Consider the following 20,395-nt stretch of genomic DNA (forward strand, 5'->3'; position numbering starts at 1 on the left):
TTTCCTATTTCCATCTACTCATCTGTTGTCAGCAGGATTTCTCAACTTGTACATCTGTAAAAATTTAGAATAGTAAGAGAATTTAAACTTCTATTCTAACAATAGAAAATATCCACTGATACATGAACTAATTAAAAATCAGTTACTATTTCAAAAAAGAAAGAAAATATTCTAAAGGAACAGTTTTGTAATTACTGTGCAAAATTATTAGCAAATAAACATTTTTCCTTTAATTTTGTATGAAAAATTTCAAACATACACAAAATAAGCAGAAAAGTATAACCATCCCCCATCTACCCATTCCTGGCTTCAATTTTCATAACATCTGTTCCTTCACCCCTCTGTACCTCACTACTGGAGAAATGATGATTTTTTTTTTTAACAGTTTGTGTTTTTGCTTTGGCAGGGCGGTGCAGGGGCTGGGGGCATTTACTCTAGGTTATTTGGTATGTGTATGTGTGTTTTTTTCTAACATCTTTGCACATAAACTTTATACTGTAAATTTTTGAAAATTAAAATGACGTGACATCTTATAATGATTACTAAATCCCACATATCCCTGGGGTACGTGAAATCTTTCCAAGAGAATACAGGGGGGAATATATTTTATTGACTTCAATTAAATGCTCTTTCTAGGTAGATAAGAAGAAGAAACATTAATCAAGTACTTTTACATTTAAATTGGGAAGTTTTGAGTAGAGACTTTCTTGAGTCAACACAATCATTCAAATATTTTATTTTGCCTGTTTACGTAATCTGCCAGGACATTTCAAGTAGCTTACCCAAAATGTTATATTATGATAGACATTGATAAATACCAGTTGTTTCTTTAAAATAGCATAGAAGTAAAACCTAATTGTACTTTAATTTAGTATGCTGCAAAGTAGACCAAGAATGTGACCATAGTCAAGAGTTGAGACAGTTTTTGGTTTTTTAAAAATTAAACATGACAGCTAAACAAAGAAAATTTGTATTAGTTTTATAGGGTACAGTTTATGTCAGAGAATGAAAGTTCAAATATAACTTGTTTATTTTACATTGATTAATTGTATAACCAGTAATTATCCATGTGACATCCCAATGCAAATGCTGACGTCCTTTTCCAAAAGAGTTGTTTTTTGTGCTTTTTCAAAGGTTAAAAAGGTTCTTGTGGTTTAAATGTTGTTACATATTTTACAGCATTAGGATCTATGGAATATTTTGACAACTGCAACAGTTCAATGAAGTTGGTAATTTCTTCTTTTAATTATTTTTCATTGAACAGCTTTGGAGTTACATTTCTACATTTTGATTTCTGGTGTATTCTAAAGAAAGAAAACTTAAAAATATGTCAAAGGACGCTTTAGAGAAAATACATAGATAGTGATTACTATATGGTTGTAGCTAAATTATTCTTAACTTGTTTAAACTTTGTTAATGCCTGATTTTGATGAAATAGTGTGGTGTTCTTTCCAGCTACTGATTGTGTATGTGATTGCACATTCTTTCTCAAATAAGTTGATTTGTAAGGTTTCACAGATTATCAGCCACATCCTAATCCACTTGTAAAGTGGATAATGAACCTGGCTTTATTCAATTAAATAATACTCTGGTACAAGTCCCCCCCCCCCACCAAATAAAATTTTAAAGTGTATTGTTTTGGGTTTTTTGAGGGTACAGTTAAAAATTTTCGTTTTTACAATTTTAGTTGTCAAATTACTTCATTTTAAACTTGTTTTAAAAATTAGAGATGTATTGTTTCTTTTGGGTGCACATCACCAATTAATACGTTTGATTTCAGATCTACAACTTACTGCTTTGTAAACTTCGCCGAGGTAAAATGAAACCATTTGGCTACTTGAACTGATCTACATTACATAGGTTTTTCCTATTGACATTTGCAGTAGCTAACATGTCAGAAATAGAAGTGATGAAACAATACATCTTCCATACTCTGAATTGGCATAATGCTAAATACAAATGTAGCTAATTTTTTTAGACTATGAAATATAATTTTTTTAGTTCAAGTATTGTTGTAACAAGTGAGATATTAAAGGTAGAGCTTTCTCTACATTAGTAAAATGTATCCAGAATGTTTACATATACTAGAATTGTAAAAGATAGCTTTGCAACATAACTCATTTTCTAACAGTAATACTGGTTTAAGTTTATTTTAGAAATATAAGTAGATTGTTCTTGATTGAAAACCATAATTTATATATACCTAATTCTTTGCTAAGGGTAAAACTTTATTTTAAGTTTTTTTAAAATGTGAAATTAAATAAATAACATACATTCGAACAGATTATGTGGTGTTATGAAGGATAAGGGGGTTTGAGGAGCTTATATTTAAACTTCTGTAACTTTGGGTTGGGAAAAGTTATACTTAAAATAAAGCATTCCCTTTGTAATTCAGATCCATTCTCAACATATGGGTGTTAATGTAAGAACATATAAAAAAAGCTTATGTAAATATTAAATTACCTTAGAAGTATTTCCTAGATTTAAAAGTACTAATGTGCAGTATATTAATTATAATGATAGCAGTTTGGAATTTTGATATTATATTCACTTAAAGCTTAACTGGGGTGGGGCCCTATATTAACATATTTATGTCTCATTTCTTTGCAGCAAGGAGTGAATAATGCTGAAAAATTTGACTATGTAAGTACAATATAGAATTCAGTTTTCATGCTACATTCTTTATATTTGTTTTTTGATTACTAAAAATACTTTCTAATTTTGGTTTATAGGTAATGCAGTTTTTGAATAAGATGGCTGGTAATGAATATGTTGGATTCAATAATGCAACGTGAGTCTGATTTATGATTTAGGTTTTTATGATAGGTCAGATCTCGTGAAATTAATTTTAAAAATCTAGATTATAGAGTTTTATTTTAAATACTGTTTTGTTACTCCATGTATGTATACTTCAGTGAATAAGTAATTAGAATTTGGTCATTAGAGAGAAATGTATGATTTCTAAATTACCTGAGGGAGGACACCTATAATGCTTTAACTAGTTTTGATAAACTTCTTGTGGGAAATCATAGAATTAGAAGAGACCCTAAGTTTACCTTAAGTGACTGGCACTTTCTCAATTTTCTCTTTGCCTATAATACTGTCTTACCTCATAATCTCTTTGTGCCTGGCTAACTTGATTTTTACCCCGACTTTTTATTTTGAAATTTGCAAATCTACAGAAAAGCTGAAAGACAAAATATGAAAATCTGGATATCTTTCACTTATATTTTCTGATTAATATTTTGTCTCATTTGCTTTTTCTCAACCTGTCTCTCTCTCTTTAGATGGACAGTTTAAAATAAGTGTGTATCTCTACATACATATACATGTACATATGTGTAAATATACATATATGTGGGGGTTTTTTTTTTCAGAACTGTTTGAAATTAAGTTGTAGACCTCATGCTACTTCACCCTTAAATTACTCAGCATGTGTATGCTAAGAATAAGGACATTCTCCTTTATAATCACAATGCCATCAACACATTTATTAAGAACATTAACATTAATTTTAAAATATCATGATATTAATCAATATATAAATGTCCTCAACTGTCCTGTAAATGCCTTTTATGGCCTTTATTTTTTTCAGGAACAAATCAGTGTCATGCATAACTTTTGTTATGTCTTTTTTGTCTTTTTAAAATAGAACAGTCCCCCTACCCTAGACCCTTTTTAAAATTTTACTAACTGGCTTTTTTCGAAGAGTACCAACCATTTGTCTTATAGAACAGGAATTAACTTTTTCTGTGAAGGACCAGATAGTAAATATTTTGTACTTGGGGGCCATATGGTCTCTGTTGCAACTATTCAATTCCACTGTTTCAGTAGGAAAGCAAGCAATAAACACTATGAGGCTGTGTTCCAAAAAACTTTATTTATAAAAGCATGGGCCACATCTGACCCATGGGCTGTAGTGGACATTCTTCATTTTGAATAGGTCTGATTGTTTCCTTGTGATTAGATAAAGCTTAAGCAGTTTTGGCATGAAAACTAAACTAGGTGATGCTTTGTATTTCACGCTGTCTGCCTTACCAGCTTTTATTCATCAGCTTAAGGATCTTTTCCAGGAAGTTTTTTATGAATCTCATCTCACCTTCCTTCTGTGCTCTCATATTACCATATTTTATTGAACTTATTCTATGATTCTATGTCTCTTTTTGCCTCGTCATCACCATTAGACTCTGACTTCCTTAAGACCTGGATAGAGTATCTTCCAATTCATTTCTGTATTCCTGTTATCTAGTGGATAGTAAGTACTGAACACAGTGTTTGATGAACAGAACTATGTGGTAGGCGCTGTGATCATTGCTGAATTGTCAGTACTTTATCTATACTATATTGATTTTTTTTTAAAAGTATGACAAGTTGACAAGTTAATTTCCAAGAACTTTTCCATATCCAACATTTTTTTTCCGACCATAGAAATATTAAAATGTGCAGTTAGAAGGAGCTGTCCGCCCCTGATCAATAATAAGAAGAGTGTCACACACAGTTCCTCTTTTAGCAGCAGCCTTCTGGACTCTCTTTTTTTTTTTTAATTTATTTATTTTTGGCTTTGTTGGGTCTTTGTTGCTGCGCGCGGGCTTTCTCTAGTTGCGACGAGCGGGGGCTACTCTTTGTTCCAGTGTGCGGGCTTCTCACTGTGGTGGCTTCTCTTGTTGTGGAGCACGGGCTCTAGGCACGTGGGCTTCAGTAGTTGTGGCACGTGGGCTCAGTAGTTGTGGCTCACGGGCCCTAGAGTACAGGCTCAGTAGTTGTGGCGTATGGGCTTAGTTGCTCTGCGGCATGTGGGATCTTCCTGGACCAGGGCTCGAACCCATGTCCCCTGCATTGGTAGGCGGATTCTTAACCACTGTGCCACCAGGAAAGTCCCCCTTCTGAACTCTTATAGGTTGAGCTCTCAAATGTACCACAGATAAAATCTAAGTCAAAACTCATTCTCTTCCTTACTGAACTGCTCGTTGCCCTAAGGATCCCAATGTCAGTTGATATTGCCATCCTTTCTGTAGACTACGTTAGAAATCTAGGCTTTGTACCAGACTTTACCCTGTTTCTCCTCTTTCCCATTAGGTCGGAAGACTTGTCCACTGCTCTCATGTTTGATCATACCTCTCCTTCCATTCCTATCACTACCTAAGTTAAGGCTTCCTATAGCTCTCATTACAGTAGTCTTCTAATAATATCATTCATCCTTTCTTTTTCCCTTTTCCCAAACTGATGTCAGAGTTATCCTTCTAAAATGTAGATCTGATAAGGTAACTTGTTCAAAAGCCTTCAAACTTTCATTTTGTAGGTAATCAGTAGCCATTACATTTTTTAGCATTTATCAGTCTTGATAATTTGGTCCTAGTCTCCTTTGTTGGTTTGGTATTTCTCCACTCTTCTCCATGAAACTGTTTTCCCAGATACATCAGAATATTTGCTATTTTTTAATGAAGTCTTGTCTTTTATAACTTTGTTCATGCTGTATAATATTTGCCACTTCCTAGGCTTCCCCCAGAAATTTATTAATCCAGCAAATGCTGTAAGGTCCATTTCATGTCTCTCTCTCTCAGTGAAATTTCCATGGATTCCCTCAGTTGGAATTGACTATTTAGTGTACTTCTGGGGGGAGTCAGAAGAGTCTGTAATTAATAGTAAATTTTAACAGTTGAATATTTGATAATTTAAAAATTAGCTTCTTCACAAAATATGAAGACTAGAAAGGACCTAGTTCATTTCAGTCCTTTTACAGCTGAGAAAATTAAGGCAGAAAGAATTGTTACTTAAATGACTTGCCCAAGGCCACATAGCTAACCTGTTGACAGAACTGGGACTGGAACCCAGCAGCCTTGACTCTTAGGTCAGTGTTCTTTATACTGCACTTTGCTATACAAATTAACCTACAGAACAATCATGCTTTTACAGAAAGTAAATAAATGGATCAAATGTTTTCTTTTTTCTTTTAGGTTTCAGTCTGAAAGAGAAAGTGGAGATCGAAATTTTGCAATAGGATATTACTTAAAAGAAAAAAAGGTTTTTAAATTCTGTTTCTATTTCAGATTATTTTATTTATTAAATAAAAAATTTTATTAAAATACATGAAGTATAATAAAACTCAACAATAGCTTTTAAGCAGCTACCTATGACTAAGGTGCAGAGGTTTTTGCTAAACACTCTTGAGTTAATACTATCAAAGTGTTAATATTCAAGCAATTTGTATTTGGTAGTATTCAAATATTTGACTAGTTATAGTATTGCAAATTTTGCTTAAGGATTGGCCCATTTTTCAAAAGCATAATGCTTGACTGTTGCTGGTTACACTTGATTTTTAAATTTTAAGTGGCTGGTCTAGTAACTTGGTTCATGAATTATGAATCAGTTTATCATTGCCAGTTAAAGTAGTATCTAGAAATCTAGATAATTACGTGGTGTAATTTTGATTTATTGTTCTTCATTATTTCATGTTTGCACCCTTTTATAGGTTGTGTGCTATTTTGTTCTCAATTAGAATGAAACGTGTGTATATTTTAAATTTAATCTCCATGTATCTTTTACTTGTATGCATTTTTTTTTCCCTGTATGCCTATATTTTTAATTGCCTTTCTATTTTTTCAGTGTTTTCCAGAAGGCACAGACATGGTTGGTATATTAGACTTCTATTTCCAGGTAATTTATTTTAACTATATGAATTATGTACATAAATGGGTGTGTCACATTTTGCAGAATATAGATGTCTCTGAAATCTTGGCTCTAGGCCGAGAGAAAATACATTTCCCATTGACTTTCGAAAAAATGTCCTTGTTAAAGGCAATCGTGTGTCTGTATCTCCTAAAAAGTGATGTCTCAGAATGTAACAGGGAAATGTTTTTTTCTATAAAAACATTATATTTAAGAAGTATGAAAAATAATGTACAGCTTCAGCAATTGGCTTCTCTTTATTATAAACCGAGCTCTGTTTTCTTAGTTTTAAAATTTTGTTTGAAGGAGTTACTTGTTTCTTTATCAGAAGGTTCATATCAACATTCTAAAATGGCATTTTCTCAGTTTGTTTAGTTCATTTCTACAGTGTCACATAATAGATTTTCTAATAAGTTAGAGTAGCTTTCCATATTCATGGGGGAGGGGGCCATTTACATAATCTTCTGTGGTATATAACTCAATTTAAGATAGCCTTCCTGGACATCCCTCTCTTTCCCCCATATTTTCAGTTCAATTCATTCTTACAGATTTAATGCCATTGGTGCTTCTGATGAGTTTGTAATGTGAAGCTACATAATAACAAATTAATTATTGTTAATTTCTGTTTTACCTTACGTTGCCTGCCTTTACTGTTTAAGGGAACCTTTTAGTAATCGTAAAGAATATATAAGGAAAGTTGATAACGAGTAGATTTTGATGGAAGTCCAGGTCACAGTTTGTCACCTGCCCATTGTGAAGAACTATGAATTGGGAATCCAGACTATCAATAGAAAATCAGTCTAACCTGGCTACGTTTTAGCCATGTGACTTGGTTTCAATTACTGAACCCTGGTTTCATTATCTGTAGCATATGCTTGACCTAACTTCCTGCATTACATTGGACAAGTACATGAGATGTATGTGAAATTCCTTTGAAACTATAAAATGTTATATGAAATACAGTGTCATATTTACTTTTTATCCAGTGTCCCTTATTTTTTCCCTAGCCTATATGGATTTCTTCCACATGTTAAAGTTTCTTTTCCTTTGGTACACGTATTTAACTTTGGCTGTGATAGCTTAGGTGCTACTAATCTACTGTGAAATTTCTATACTTCAGGGCAAAAATCAAGAGACAGCCATAATAGAAAACTTACTTGCTCTCTTGGAGAAGGGCTGCATCTAACTGAACATCTTTCAGGCTACCAGGAGAGTACTCTTAAATTGCTATTTGTCAAATTGGAAGTGTATCACCTTATGACAAACAAAATTTCCATTAATCCTAATTATAAAGTAGGAATTGGTCATTGGAGTTTAAATCTTACTTCTTTTCGAAAACCTTTCATAATTAAATCACCTGTACTATAAGTCTTTGCTATGTGGGTCCATATAATAAGTAGATTCTGTAGTTTTGAAGAAATAGAGAAGGGGTTTTAACATAAATAGGCAAAAGTGGAAGTCAGTCAAAAAGTGGCTCCTAATCAGTTTTCAAATTCACTGCAGTTAGTTTCCTTATTGCTATTTCTAAACCCCTTTGTGCCTCTTAAAGATCTTGGTATGAGAAAGGAAAATTATAAGTTGAGAACTGTCATGTCTTTTTCTTCCTACTTCCTACCTTCTCCTTCTCTTCCACTTTCCTCTCAGTTTTGGTTGCTGTTAGTGAAAAGTAAAATAGAGCATTTATTTATTGTTTTAGTTTTATGGGTAAATTTGGGTTTGGTGTGGTAAACTATTGCCATTATTTTGATTATATTGAAATGCAAAAATTTCACCCTACAGTGTACCTGGACTTTGCTTTTTTCATTCATTATAGTATATCTAGCACCCATAGTCAATATCAAATAACTATTTGAATGTTAATAAATGGTTTAAAATGTAACATTTTGGTTTGGGGCACACAGAACATGCAGGCTAGAACTGTCTTAGATTTTTTTCCTTTAGTCCTTTGCATGTTGCCGTATGGGGATGCTGAGCTTTGTTACAGGCAAGATGTCAGTAATTTTTTTCTTAAAGTAGCAGTTTCTCATGTAGATGCTAACTATCATAATACTGATGTATGTTGCTTTATTTTAAAAATAGATCACGGCTCTTTTTTCCCTGTTGAGTTAAAAATAATTATGTTTGTGTATCCTACAGAAAGCATTAATATTTAAGCAAGTTTGAATATCACATGAATATCACATGAGGCAATTACAAATCTTAGTGCTTAGGAGCTGGCTCTTCCTATCTTAGGTCTGCCATTAAAAGACTGAATAACTGGGCAAGTTAGGATAAACCTTAAAGGGGCTAGAACATTGTTCACATTTAAATCTTTCTATGTCATCAAGTTATCCCTTTGGAAGAAATATTTCAGATCTGTTTGAAATACCAGATGACACAGATTATCTTAGAGGTCAACTGTACTACTAAAAATAATGTGAGCCTAAATTTTCAGAATTTAGTTTTTTCTTCCTTTTAGCTATGCTCCATTGAAGTAACTTGTGAATCAGCTAGTGTGATGGCAGCAACACTGGCTAATGGTGGCTTCTGCCCAATTACTGGTGAACGAGTACTGAGTCCTGAAGCAGTTCGAAATACACTCAGTTTGATGCATTCCTGTGGCATGTATGATTTCTCGGGGCAGTTTGCTTTCCATGTAAGTAATTGTTTAATCTTAATTTCTCTGGCAGGAAACTAGTCTGGACTAGTTCTTTTAAAAATACAGTTTGAACTTTGCTTCTAGAGCTGTACATTAATTTTTGAGAGAGAGGCTTGTTTTCAAGGTTAATTTGTTACAGAATTGGTAAGAAATAGAGTTAAGCAGTCTACGACATGTTCTTAAGAACTTGAAGCTTAATTTATAGAACATTATCACTTTTATTTTTAAGGCATTTCACTGTACAGGCTTAGTACAGACTTTACTTTTAGTTGCTAATGTTTAATATTATGGTGATTACGTACCTCAGGAATTCTTTAAGTTCAGAAGGAGTGCGTAACTGTGATGTTTAACATCTTTGGTTACAGCCATAGGTGTTTTAAAGGACTTAAAGTATATTAAAGTTAAAACTTAACAAAAATATACTCCTTTAAGCTCTGTTGTGCATTTGCCACTTGTGAAATGTTACAGACTTTTCTTGTTTCATTCTATGTCTAGTCATAATGCCCTAAAAATTTATTTTGAAAATTTTAAAAATAGAAAAATAGATGCATTTAAAGTTAGAGAAAGACAAATATCATATGGTATTACTTATGTGTGGAATCTAAAAGAAAAATGATACAAATGAAATTATATACAGAACAGAAATAGATCCACAGACATAGAAAACAAACTTATGGTTACCAAAGGGGAAGGGGGTGAGGCATAAATTAGGAGTTTGGGATTAATATATACACACTACTATATTTAAAATAGATAACAGGACCTACTGTATAGCACAGGGAACTCTACTCAATATTTTGTAATAACATATAAGGGAAAAGAATCTAAAACAAACAAACAAAAAACATATATATATAACTGAATCACTTTGCTGTATACCTGAAACTGACACAACATTGTAAATTAACTATACTTCAATAAAAATAAATAAATAAATAGTTACCCGTCACTCAACTTCAGTAATTATCAATACATGACCAATCTTGTTTCATCTATATTACACCCAGTTCCCCTACCCTTTTCATAGTTCAGTATGTAATTCTAAATGATAAGGGCTCTAAAAAATACACAGCACCATTGTTATGTATAAAAATCTGAAAAGAATTTTAATCTTTAATATCATCAAAATATTTAGTCAATAATGGAAAAGAATATGAAAAAGAGTATATGTATAATTGAATCACTTTGCTGTACAGCAGAAAATAACACAATGTTGTAAATCAACTGTACTTCAATAAAATAAATTTTAAAAAATATTTAGTCAATATTCAGATTATCTGGATTATCTTAATTATTATTTTACAATTTGTTTCACTTGGGTTACAAATAAGGGCCATACATTGTGGTTGGTTGTGCCTCTATTATTATTTTTTAAATCTTTAGTCTCCCCCTTAACCTCTTTTTTCTTGTTATTTTTGGTTGAAAAAACTAGGTCATTTTTTCCTGTACAGTTTCTTAGAGTTTTGATTTTGCTTATTACGTCCCTTCCTTTGTCCCTGGTATTCCCTGTAAATTGGTAGGTCCCATTCAGGTGATTATTTTGTTTTGTTACTTTTGTGCAAGATTACTTCTAGCAAGAGGTCTGAATGGTTAGTAAGCCATTAATGAACACTGCCCTGATGACATTAATTTTGTCTTTTGTCATAATTGTTGTCAAATTTGACATAATGTAAGCTTAAATGTTTTGAAGAGGATTAATTTGAATTAGTACCATCTTATCTCTATTCTTTAGAATTTCTCTGCCAGCATACCATAGAGAATCTTCTAAGAAGAGATAATTTCTCATTGTTTTAGTCATAAAATATTTTTTGAAAATCACTTCATACTTTACAGCAATACATGTTTGTTATAAAGCAATAAGAAAATATAGTCAAAAAGAATAAAATAAAAATGTGCATAGCCCCACAACTTAGATGTAATCTACTTTAATTCCTTAGAGTATATCTTTCAAATTTTTTCCTATATTTAAATATATCCCAACTGTTTTATAACTCTTTTCATTTACTATATTATAAACATGTTGATAAATACATATCTACAACATTTTTAATGTTGGAATTCTATATGGATATATATACCATAATATTTTAACCAGTTCCCTTATTGTTGGACATGACTTTTCTTATTTTAAAATGTTAACATGAATGTCCATTTTTTTTTCAAATTATTTTCAGGTTGGTCTTCCTGCAAAATCTGGAGTTGCTGGGGGCATTCTTTTAGTTGTCCCCAATGTCATGGGCATGATGTGCTGGTCTCCTCCCCTGGACAAGATGGGCAACAGTGTTAAGGGAATTCACTTCTGTCACGTAAGCATATTTTCTTAGTGAAAATAATGATCATATAAGTTGAGCCATCTGATGATTCTACTTTTTTGCTCATTTCCAGAGTTTATTGATTGTTGGCACTCTCACTGCCAGTCTGTCAGTTACTCGGTAGCCATGGACATGTTCATAAGGGAGCTTTAAATTGCCTCTACCACACAGCTCCCATATAATCATCCTCACTAATTACAAATTACATTTGTTTGATGCTCATATTTTAATTTTCATGGTTATAATTAGTTTTCAGTTTCCAAAGCTCAGCAAAAGATATTAAACTTGAAGAAGTCATTTAAATCCCAACATAAATGAAAGATTATTATAGTTTACACTGTCATCTTTAATTTGCATGGTTGAATATCTTTATCCATAAACTACCTTTAAAAGTCTTTTTTTTTTTTTTTTTTTGAGGACATAAGTACTGCAATTTAAAATTATTACTACTCTTAACTAGTTCAGTATTTTATGTTGTTACCCAAGTCTTGCTAATATTTTATCTTCTGGTTTTATTTACATTTACTACTTCCTATAGTCTGCACTAAGTATAATTTTTTCTGCAGACTTTCTCAATTAAAATTCCAATTTATTTTTCAGTTTTACATATTTTAGAAAAACTAGAGAGTGACATTGGATTCCTTATAGATTAAAATAGATTATAACCATAATATTTCTTTATATTTTTGTGCAGCTTTATAGTTATTTGATAGAAAAATTATTTCATGTGGCCTATTATTATAATGCCCATTTTACAGGAAACGGCAGTTAAACAATTTGAGTGGCTGAGCCCTAGGGTCAGGCTAGTAAGCAGTGTTTTCAAAATCTGTAATCCACGTCTTCTTATTCTGATTTCAGTTCTCTTCTTGACGCATCATGCTGCTTTATTAACATGCAATGGTCCTTTCCATGAGATAGTAGTTAAGTTGGACAGTATTAGTGTAATTTATTAAAATATGAAAAAACTATAGCCAATGACTAGCCAGTTTCTTATACCTGTTTTGTTTAATTACAGGATCTTGTTTCTCTGTGTAATTTCCATAACTATGATAATTTGAGACACTTTGCAAAAAAACTTGATCCTCGAAGAGAAGGTGGTGATCAAAGGGTAAGCAAAATTCTTAGATTATTATGTAATTTTTTCTGAGAGAGAAAATGAAGTTCACCAGTTTAAGTAAAACTTAGTTTAGTTTGTTAGTGGCCTCATATCTTTACTAATAACAAATGAGTGTAAAAAAATTGTTGACATTATCATCCTGGACCAATAGTACATAGATATTAAATATTACTGTTTTATTTAAATTGGAACTGGTTAGCCTAGGAGCAGGGGTTGGGTTTCTCCCTTTCCCCATTTTTCTGCTATTTTAAGCAATATTTTAAAAAACTGATTCTGTTAAAAGAAGACAAATTGGAAAGTGCTACATGCTGTAAAGAGAAAGTCTGTTTTTACTCTTAATATTTGTCAGTTATAGTCTTAAATTGAAGTTTATTTTGATGTGGATGGATATGTAAATGGGAAAGGATTATAGTATTAGTGAGAGACCTGACAAAGCTTCATAGTAAGTTTTATAGGTCACCATAGATGAAGTATTTTTCTGTAGAAGTGCAATATTTAATGCAATATTCCTGACACTTATTTTAAGGTAATATTTGTTTATTATCAGTGTGTTTGGCTTCATATTTTTGCACATACATACTCCTTTTTAAAGGAGTCAGGGCTCACATTCCAGGAACAAGATTTTTTTTTGTCTTTGTTGTTGTTCACTAAAGGACTTGTTTTGAATTTAAATTTCTTTGCATCCCAAATGGAAAATGTTTAGAGTAAAATTACCTAACTAGACTTGAAGTTAATATGTATGAAGCACTTATAAGTAGAAAAAAATTTTAACACATACTAAGTAAATTTACCTATCGTTAGTTCCAATCAAAGTAACTTCTAATAATATATGAGAATTATGCAAAGCCAACAGAATAGAAACTTCCATGGGCATCAACATGAGTAACATGGAGCAAAACATCAGATGGTGGTGGGTGTAAATGTTAACAGATTTTAATAACATTCATTGAAAAATACCGTTTTATAGCTTGGACCTTTCTTCACTCAAGTGCACTAATAAATTATGTATGTTGCTTGAACAACTAGCATTCCTTTGGACCATTGGACTATGAAAGTCTCCAACAAGAACTTGCTTTAAAAGAGACAGTATGGAAAAAAGTGTCACCTGAGTCAAATGAGGACATCTCTACAACTGTAGTATATAGAATGGAAAGTCTGGGAGAGAAAAGCTAAAGAAATGGGTTCTAGTTTCAGAATGTTCTTCATTTAACCTTTCAAACATCTTTAGTTTTCTGGCATACTATATTTATTTGAGTTTTTTGTGTTCTCAACCTTGGGTGCTGGAGCCATAAAGCTTTTTTTTCTTTTAATCTTTGTGTAAAGTTAATAGATTAAAAAGTGGATTTGTCAGTCTTTTAAAAAGTATTTATAAGTAAATAAAGCAAATTTGCTTTATTTTTAAAAAATGAAAGGAAAAATTTCTTAAAAATTTTTCTTGGTGTAATTAAAATTTTAACTATATATGCAGTCAGATAATCCCATCTTAAAATAGTAACAGAAATTTGTAATTTCTTGGTTCTGAAACCCACACACTGAACTCATAAATTTCATCCATTTTGTTTTTTCTTTTCCAGTTTTAAAACTGACATGATGTCTCTAGTAGCAATAGAAAGTATTTCTGTGCTAAATACAAAAATAAAAAGACTTAATAATAAATTCCAAATTATTTAATATAGCAGTAGATTATAAAATTAGCTTAAGATATTATGCTATTTTTAGTAATAGATTGGCTTTAACTTTTTTTTTTGGCTTTAAAGTTTTAAAAATTTATTTAAAATTTTATCAAACACTTTAAAATGTCTTTGCTTTTTCACTTTGCAACTCCTTTGTTCTGTCAGATTTGTCATGTACAGGAGTGTCTTATGTTATTAAAGCATTCCAGCCAAAGAATTTCAGATGTAATATGACATGTTTCATTGTTAAAAAGCTATAATGGTTACTCAGAAGGAGCAACAGGGAGTGTCTTCAAGTGAAATGTTTACCTGAGCAATTTTATTTTCGTAATATCCACGTAACTTTTTCCATGTTATATTTAAGTATGAATGGTGAATCTTGGTTTTTAGCTTTTAATAATTTCACAAATGCTAATGAATCTTTTATGATAAATTATAATAACATCTCATAAAGTTTGTTTTATTTGAATTCTTTTAGAATATTTAGGAAATGAATTCAGTCTGAAGGTAGTTAGTATGCTACTAAAATGCCTGTTAGATCTGAATCCTTTTGTTTGGTTATATAAATGCGATATTGAGAATCAAAACTTGTTTTTAAGAAAAGGACTATAGGTTCTACACAACCTAATTTCAATAATTCACAATGTTTAAAGTCAGTCTTGGCAAAGTGATTGTAAAACTGTGTAGGACCTATTCACACTTCTTCCTTCCTCTATATACCTCTCTGGTTCTCCCCGCAGTTCCCCCACAGCTTCAAGATTTTGGAGGGCAGGGGTGAGGTCAGAAGGAGAAGTTGATAGTTTCTTAGTATCATGGCATACATGTGGTAGGGTAAAGTCTATAAAAGTAATTGTAGTGTAGCAAAAAGTTTTTTCCTGGATGATTTAGATGCTAGTGCAAATACAGATATACAGATATAGAAAGTCTTGATTATATGAGTTTGGGAACTATGATATTAGGAAAAGAAGTTCCTTTCCAAACTTGGTCAAAAGTCTTTTGGCCTAACTGAAGTATTAAACATATATTTAAATAATTATACGTTAGGTTTTAGAGGATATTACCAAGGATTTTATGGCTAATTCAATGTTTCTCTGATGTACAGATGCATATCCTAACTGGATGCTTCTGGTTTGGCCATTTACATGAGAATGGTGTGTCTGAAGGCCTTACCTCTGCTGTACCTTTGAACAGTGTCATTCGAATTAGTTTCACAGAGCTATTGTGCTTTGGGGAACTGAATGTCTTAATTTATAGTTTGCAAAACAGGCTTTATTTTTTTCACCCCTGTGCTCTAATTGTTACATTTTACTATTTCATTTGGAGGTAGGTTTTACTTTATAAAATGGAAACTTAATGTTTCATATTGTGTCCATATTTGTATAGATTTCAAAATTATGTTAATTTGTGCCACTTATTATGTTGGTAAGGCTTAAATACACACTTACCAGTGGAGTAGGGTTACCTAAGTTACTTCGTTTATAGAATCTTGTTAAGGATGAGCATCCAGAAATTTTTGTAGGAAGGTATAAATGGAAGAAGAGGGAAGATATTGTGAATAGGCCCCCAAACTTTATTTTTCAAAAAAAAAAAAAAGGAAAACCTTTGCTGGATTTAAAGACATTATTTTGATTCTTTCAGTATTTTAAATATCTTTTCAAATAAAGTTCTTGAAAAGTACCCAGTATTGTTGGATTTAATGTTTATGCCATTACTGATTCTTGATATTCAAGCATTTTGAAGTTAGCATATTTGTTTTTCTTTTTTTTCCATCATTAACATTTCATTTGAAATACATATCCTTTCTGAAATACTTTATTTTTAGCATAAATGTTGTGCATTTTATCTTAGTGTTTGGATTAAACCATTTGTGTTATTTAGCTTTCTTTTATTTGCTTTGTATATTAATGTACCTTTTATTTTCCAGTATGCCTACTTTTTGTATTGTACAATAAATTTATTTTAAGCTGATTTTATTGTTTTTTTTTTAATGAAAGCAACTTCAGCATTTTAAGTACAATAGTTGGAATTTTAACTTAAAAAGTCATCCTTTATGAAGATATTATTAAAATGCTTTATATTTTTAGTTAATTCTGAGGCTGCTGTGGAGAGGAAGTATAGAAATACTCAAGGGCTTCATTTGATACTTTTTTTTTTTTTTTTTAATAAAGATCTTTCCAACATGCAACAGCTATTAGTTTTTTTTTTTTTTTTTTTTTTTTTATTTATTTATTTTTGACTATGTTGGGTCTTCGTTTCTGTGCGAGGGCTCTCTCCAGTTGCGGCAAGCGGGGGCCACTCTTCATCGCGGTGCGCGGGCCTCTCACCATCGCGCCTCTCTTGTTGCGGAGCACAGGCTCCAGACGCGCAGGCTCAGCAGTTGTGGCTCACGGGCCTAGTTGCTCCGCGGCATGTGGGATCTTCCCAGACCAGGGCTCGAACCCGTGTCCTCTGCATTAGCAGGCAGACTCTCAACCACTGCGCCACCAGGGAAGCCCGATACTTTTTTTTTAAGGCAGTATAGCGTTGGTGGGTTTTTTTTTTTGCGGGGAGGATGTTTTTCTATTGGTTGTACTAGAAGTATTTGAAGAAAGACTTTTCTCCCAATTTTTTTTTTTTTGTTTTTCCCTTTGACAACTTAAAAAAAAAAAACCCAAAAACCCACTACCCCATTTGCAGGTTCTTTCTGCTTTCTGAGGAAGAATATCCATGATTCACTATGTAATTGTTGTTTTACCTGTTGTCCAGAGTAGGAATAACATGTTGCTAAAATCAAATGAAGAGTATTATTGCTTTAGAATAGAACTGTCAGTCCCAGTAGAATGTATATTGAGTAGAATAACTGTAATATTGAAATTCACCCTAACTACTTTTTAAGGAATTTAACTTTCAGAAGGAACTTAGTATATTTCCACAGCATGATCTAAATTATAATGAGGTTACATGCATTGTAGGTCAAATACAGTACTTTAAATTCTTGTTTGATGAAACCTTCCATTCATATCCAGAGAAGACATCCCCAATATATTGTAGAAGTTTTTAAAACTGTTTGAAGGGGAAATACTGTTGTTTACAGGAATTTGTATTTGTGGGATTTTTTCATAAAGTTCTTTTGGGATTAGTAAATAGGCAGTTCCATTGTCATGGTATATTCAATATGTAAGTTTGTGATCACTTGCTATTAAAGATACATTTGGGGTTGTTTTTGTTGTTGATGTTTTTAATCCATTTGAAGCAGAGAGGTAACTCAGAGCTTGATCTGACAGTGTAGTTTCATAGGCATGTACGTATGTGGAAAGAACCACTGATATAGACTGATATTGTCAGTCTGTATCCTGATAATTTATATACAATGTATGTGTGTGTATATCTAATAGATGTCTATCTATCTTTATATTTATCTATGTCCATTATCCATAGCCTAAAAATCAGCAACAATTATTTTTTCATAGTACGTCATGTGTAAATGGTTCATCGATCTATTCCAGGTTTTGTCGTAAGAGAACTTGGAACATTTTTGCTGCCCCAGAATTTATAAAATATAACATATTTTACTTGTTCAATTTACCTTTAAAGATTTGTGGTTTCTGTTTTGCTCCCATTCACTACTAGCACTGTCAGAGTAGAATAATGATATTGGAGAACTCCACAAAACGGAAAGCAAGAACATCAGATTTCATGTGGAAGCTGAAGTAGTGTCCAAAATTATTATATTGAAGGATTGTATTCAACTTAAAATAATGTACTTCTTAGTTTGAACAGTTTACTTTATGGAATAGTTTTATTCTAAAAATAGTACACAATTTTTAGTTTTAAGAGTCTTTGCTATTCATTTGTAAAAATTTGTTTTTTCTCCATGATGGTCTTGAAAATGCTAGAATGCTTTTTTTTTTTTTTTAAAGTAACATGCTTTCTGTTCAGTTCCTTCTTTACCATTTTATGTTAAATATAATATTTAATTAAAACCAGATGTTGGAGATGGGGCTTGTTATGATTCATCATGGCCCATCTCTCAGATTTTTACGCACATTTATTCAGGTTACTTTAGTCCATTCACTGTCATGGAGTAGTTCAAGGCCAAAATTATACATGAACATACATTAAAAGTATGTCAAGTTCAACCACTTTTATTTCAGATTGTAACACAGTTAAAACATTTGTTTTCTACACTGTTTAGAAATGGAAGGAATTTAACTGGACTAGGAGAGATTCTTTTTTTCCTCTTCTCCCTCTTTCTGATCCAGTAGTAGTTTATTAATGTGAATACCATACAATGCACATTGAAGAAATTTAGAAATTACACTGTCTTAGTCTGGACTTTTTGCTTTTAAAACTACTATAAGGTCATCTAGGGCAAAAATCTATCCAATATAAAACAGAGCTGGCAAAACTTGACTTTTTTTAGAGTCCTTAACTACTTAAATAGTAATAGAAAAGGTACTTTTTAAAAAAAAAAATTGTTAAATAGACTGATCATAAATCTTTATTTAATGAACTGATTTTATTGTGGTTTTAAAACATTCCTTTCTAAATTTATATTGTGAGCATACAAAAGGAAGGAAATTTATTTTAAGGTTGACTTAGTTAACCGTACCTGTTTTGTAGATTGTAGATCTGTTAGTAATTTTAATAAGTTGTAGCTATAGAGATTTTTAAGATATGTAAAATGTGTAAAACCAGCACTGATCAGAACTTTTATAATGGCTTCCTGATCCATTGACCTTTAATTAAAATGAATAGGCTACTAATTAGCACTTATCACATTGTTTTTCTGGTGGTGTCCGTGGTATTTTTGGCATAAATTACAAAGCACTTGTTATTGGGAACTGTTATGTTTTGGTTAAATAAATAAGTGAACAAGAGATGATCCTTGATTCCAAGTGCTTTGATGAACTCTGTAAGCAGTCCAGTATGGAGGCTCATAGAAAAGAGTAATGAAATGACAAATTCTGGCAGTTGATCTCATAACACTGTTATTATTATTAGACTTCTAACTCTAAATTTCATCTACTAATTCGAAAATATTTTAGTTAAAATCTCAGTGGTAGAGAACAATTTGATATACTTTAAGCCAAAGTTTAATATGTGAGGACCTGATTTTTCTGAATATAGTATTATAAAAAATAATGATTTTTATTTCATCAAGTATTTACCTTGCTGAAATGTTTTCAGTCCTAATGTATCAGATGATTAAAATTATCTATTTGGAGGGCTTAGCTTTTAAAAGGAAAAATTCTTACCTGAGACAGTTTTAAATGTCTGTTTCATATTATATTTCTGGTGATTTTTGTTTATATAATGAAAATCTCTTTGGCCTAGCAATTCCACTTGGAACCCTTAGTTATAATTTTAATTCATATCCTGTAAACAGTTGAAGAATTTGTTTTATTTTTAAAACATAGTTCATGCTTTCTAGATCTTTGATGTTCTTTCATTTACCGTAATCTTGTAATTTATTAGAATCACATGGTTGAGCTAGAAAGTAATCTTAAAGATTATCTGGTGCAAACTCCCATTCCTCCCAACCCTCTTTTCCAGGTAGCACCTTGCTTTCTCAATTAACATATTTACTTTTATTTTCTCTTTTTTGATGGGGTTAGTTTATTTTATGTTTTTTGGGACAGTTATTTGTTGGTGGTTTATTTTTATTGAGAAGCATAATTAGCAGTACTGGTTAATATGACTGTAAGTTATTTGGCAAACTGATTGTCCCATCAGTGTTTATTAAAACTACTTAATTGTATTTTTCTAGTATATAGTTATATGCCAAGTTTATAAAGACTAGTAAAGTTAGAAGTGAATGTCACAATTATACAGTAGTTCTAAAAATAAAACATTACCCCAGAACCTTTGAAAGAAAGTAAAGAGTAGCAGAAATGTGACTTTAAAAATAAGTGTTGCACCACTGGCTTTTTAAATTAAATTTCTTTGGGATTAGGCTAAATATATAAGTAAAAAGATTTTAAGTAACGAAAAGATTATTGGAGTTCTA

The 20,395-nt window shown here is 31.6% G+C and overlaps 1 protein-coding gene across 3 annotated transcripts in view; it reads left to right on the top strand.

The window, feature by feature from the left end:
- Positions 1-20,395, top strand: part of GLS (glutaminase) — a 79,942-nt gene that overhangs the window by 32,659 nt on the left and 26,888 nt on the right. Inside the window, exons 8-15 of one of the 3 annotated variants that reach the window (XM_061185888.1) lie at positions 2,611-2,643; positions 2,733-2,791; positions 5,955-6,021; positions 6,604-6,654; positions 9,125-9,301; positions 11,479-11,610; positions 12,632-12,724; positions 13,760-14,377. In XM_061185888.1, the coding sequence (XP_061041871.1) occupies positions 2,611-2,643; positions 2,733-2,791; positions 5,955-6,021; positions 6,604-6,654; positions 9,125-9,301; positions 11,479-11,610; positions 12,632-12,724; positions 13,760-13,906 (759 nt within the window). In that variant the 3' untranslated portion in view covers positions 13,907-14,377. Of the gene's footprint in view, positions 1-2,610; positions 2,644-2,732; positions 2,792-5,954; positions 6,022-6,603; positions 6,655-9,124; positions 9,302-11,478; positions 11,611-12,631; positions 12,725-13,700; positions 14,378-20,395 lie in introns of those variants that run through there. The other 2 variants (XM_061185896.1, XM_061185878.1) reach the window with 2 other exon arrangements.

Source organism: Eubalaena glacialis, chromosome 1, assembly GCF_028564815.1.
Source record: "Eubalaena glacialis isolate mEubGla1 chromosome 1, mEubGla1.1.hap2.+ XY, whole genome shotgun sequence".
Classification (NCBI taxonomy): domain Eukaryota; kingdom Metazoa; phylum Chordata; class Mammalia; order Artiodactyla; family Balaenidae; genus Eubalaena; species Eubalaena glacialis.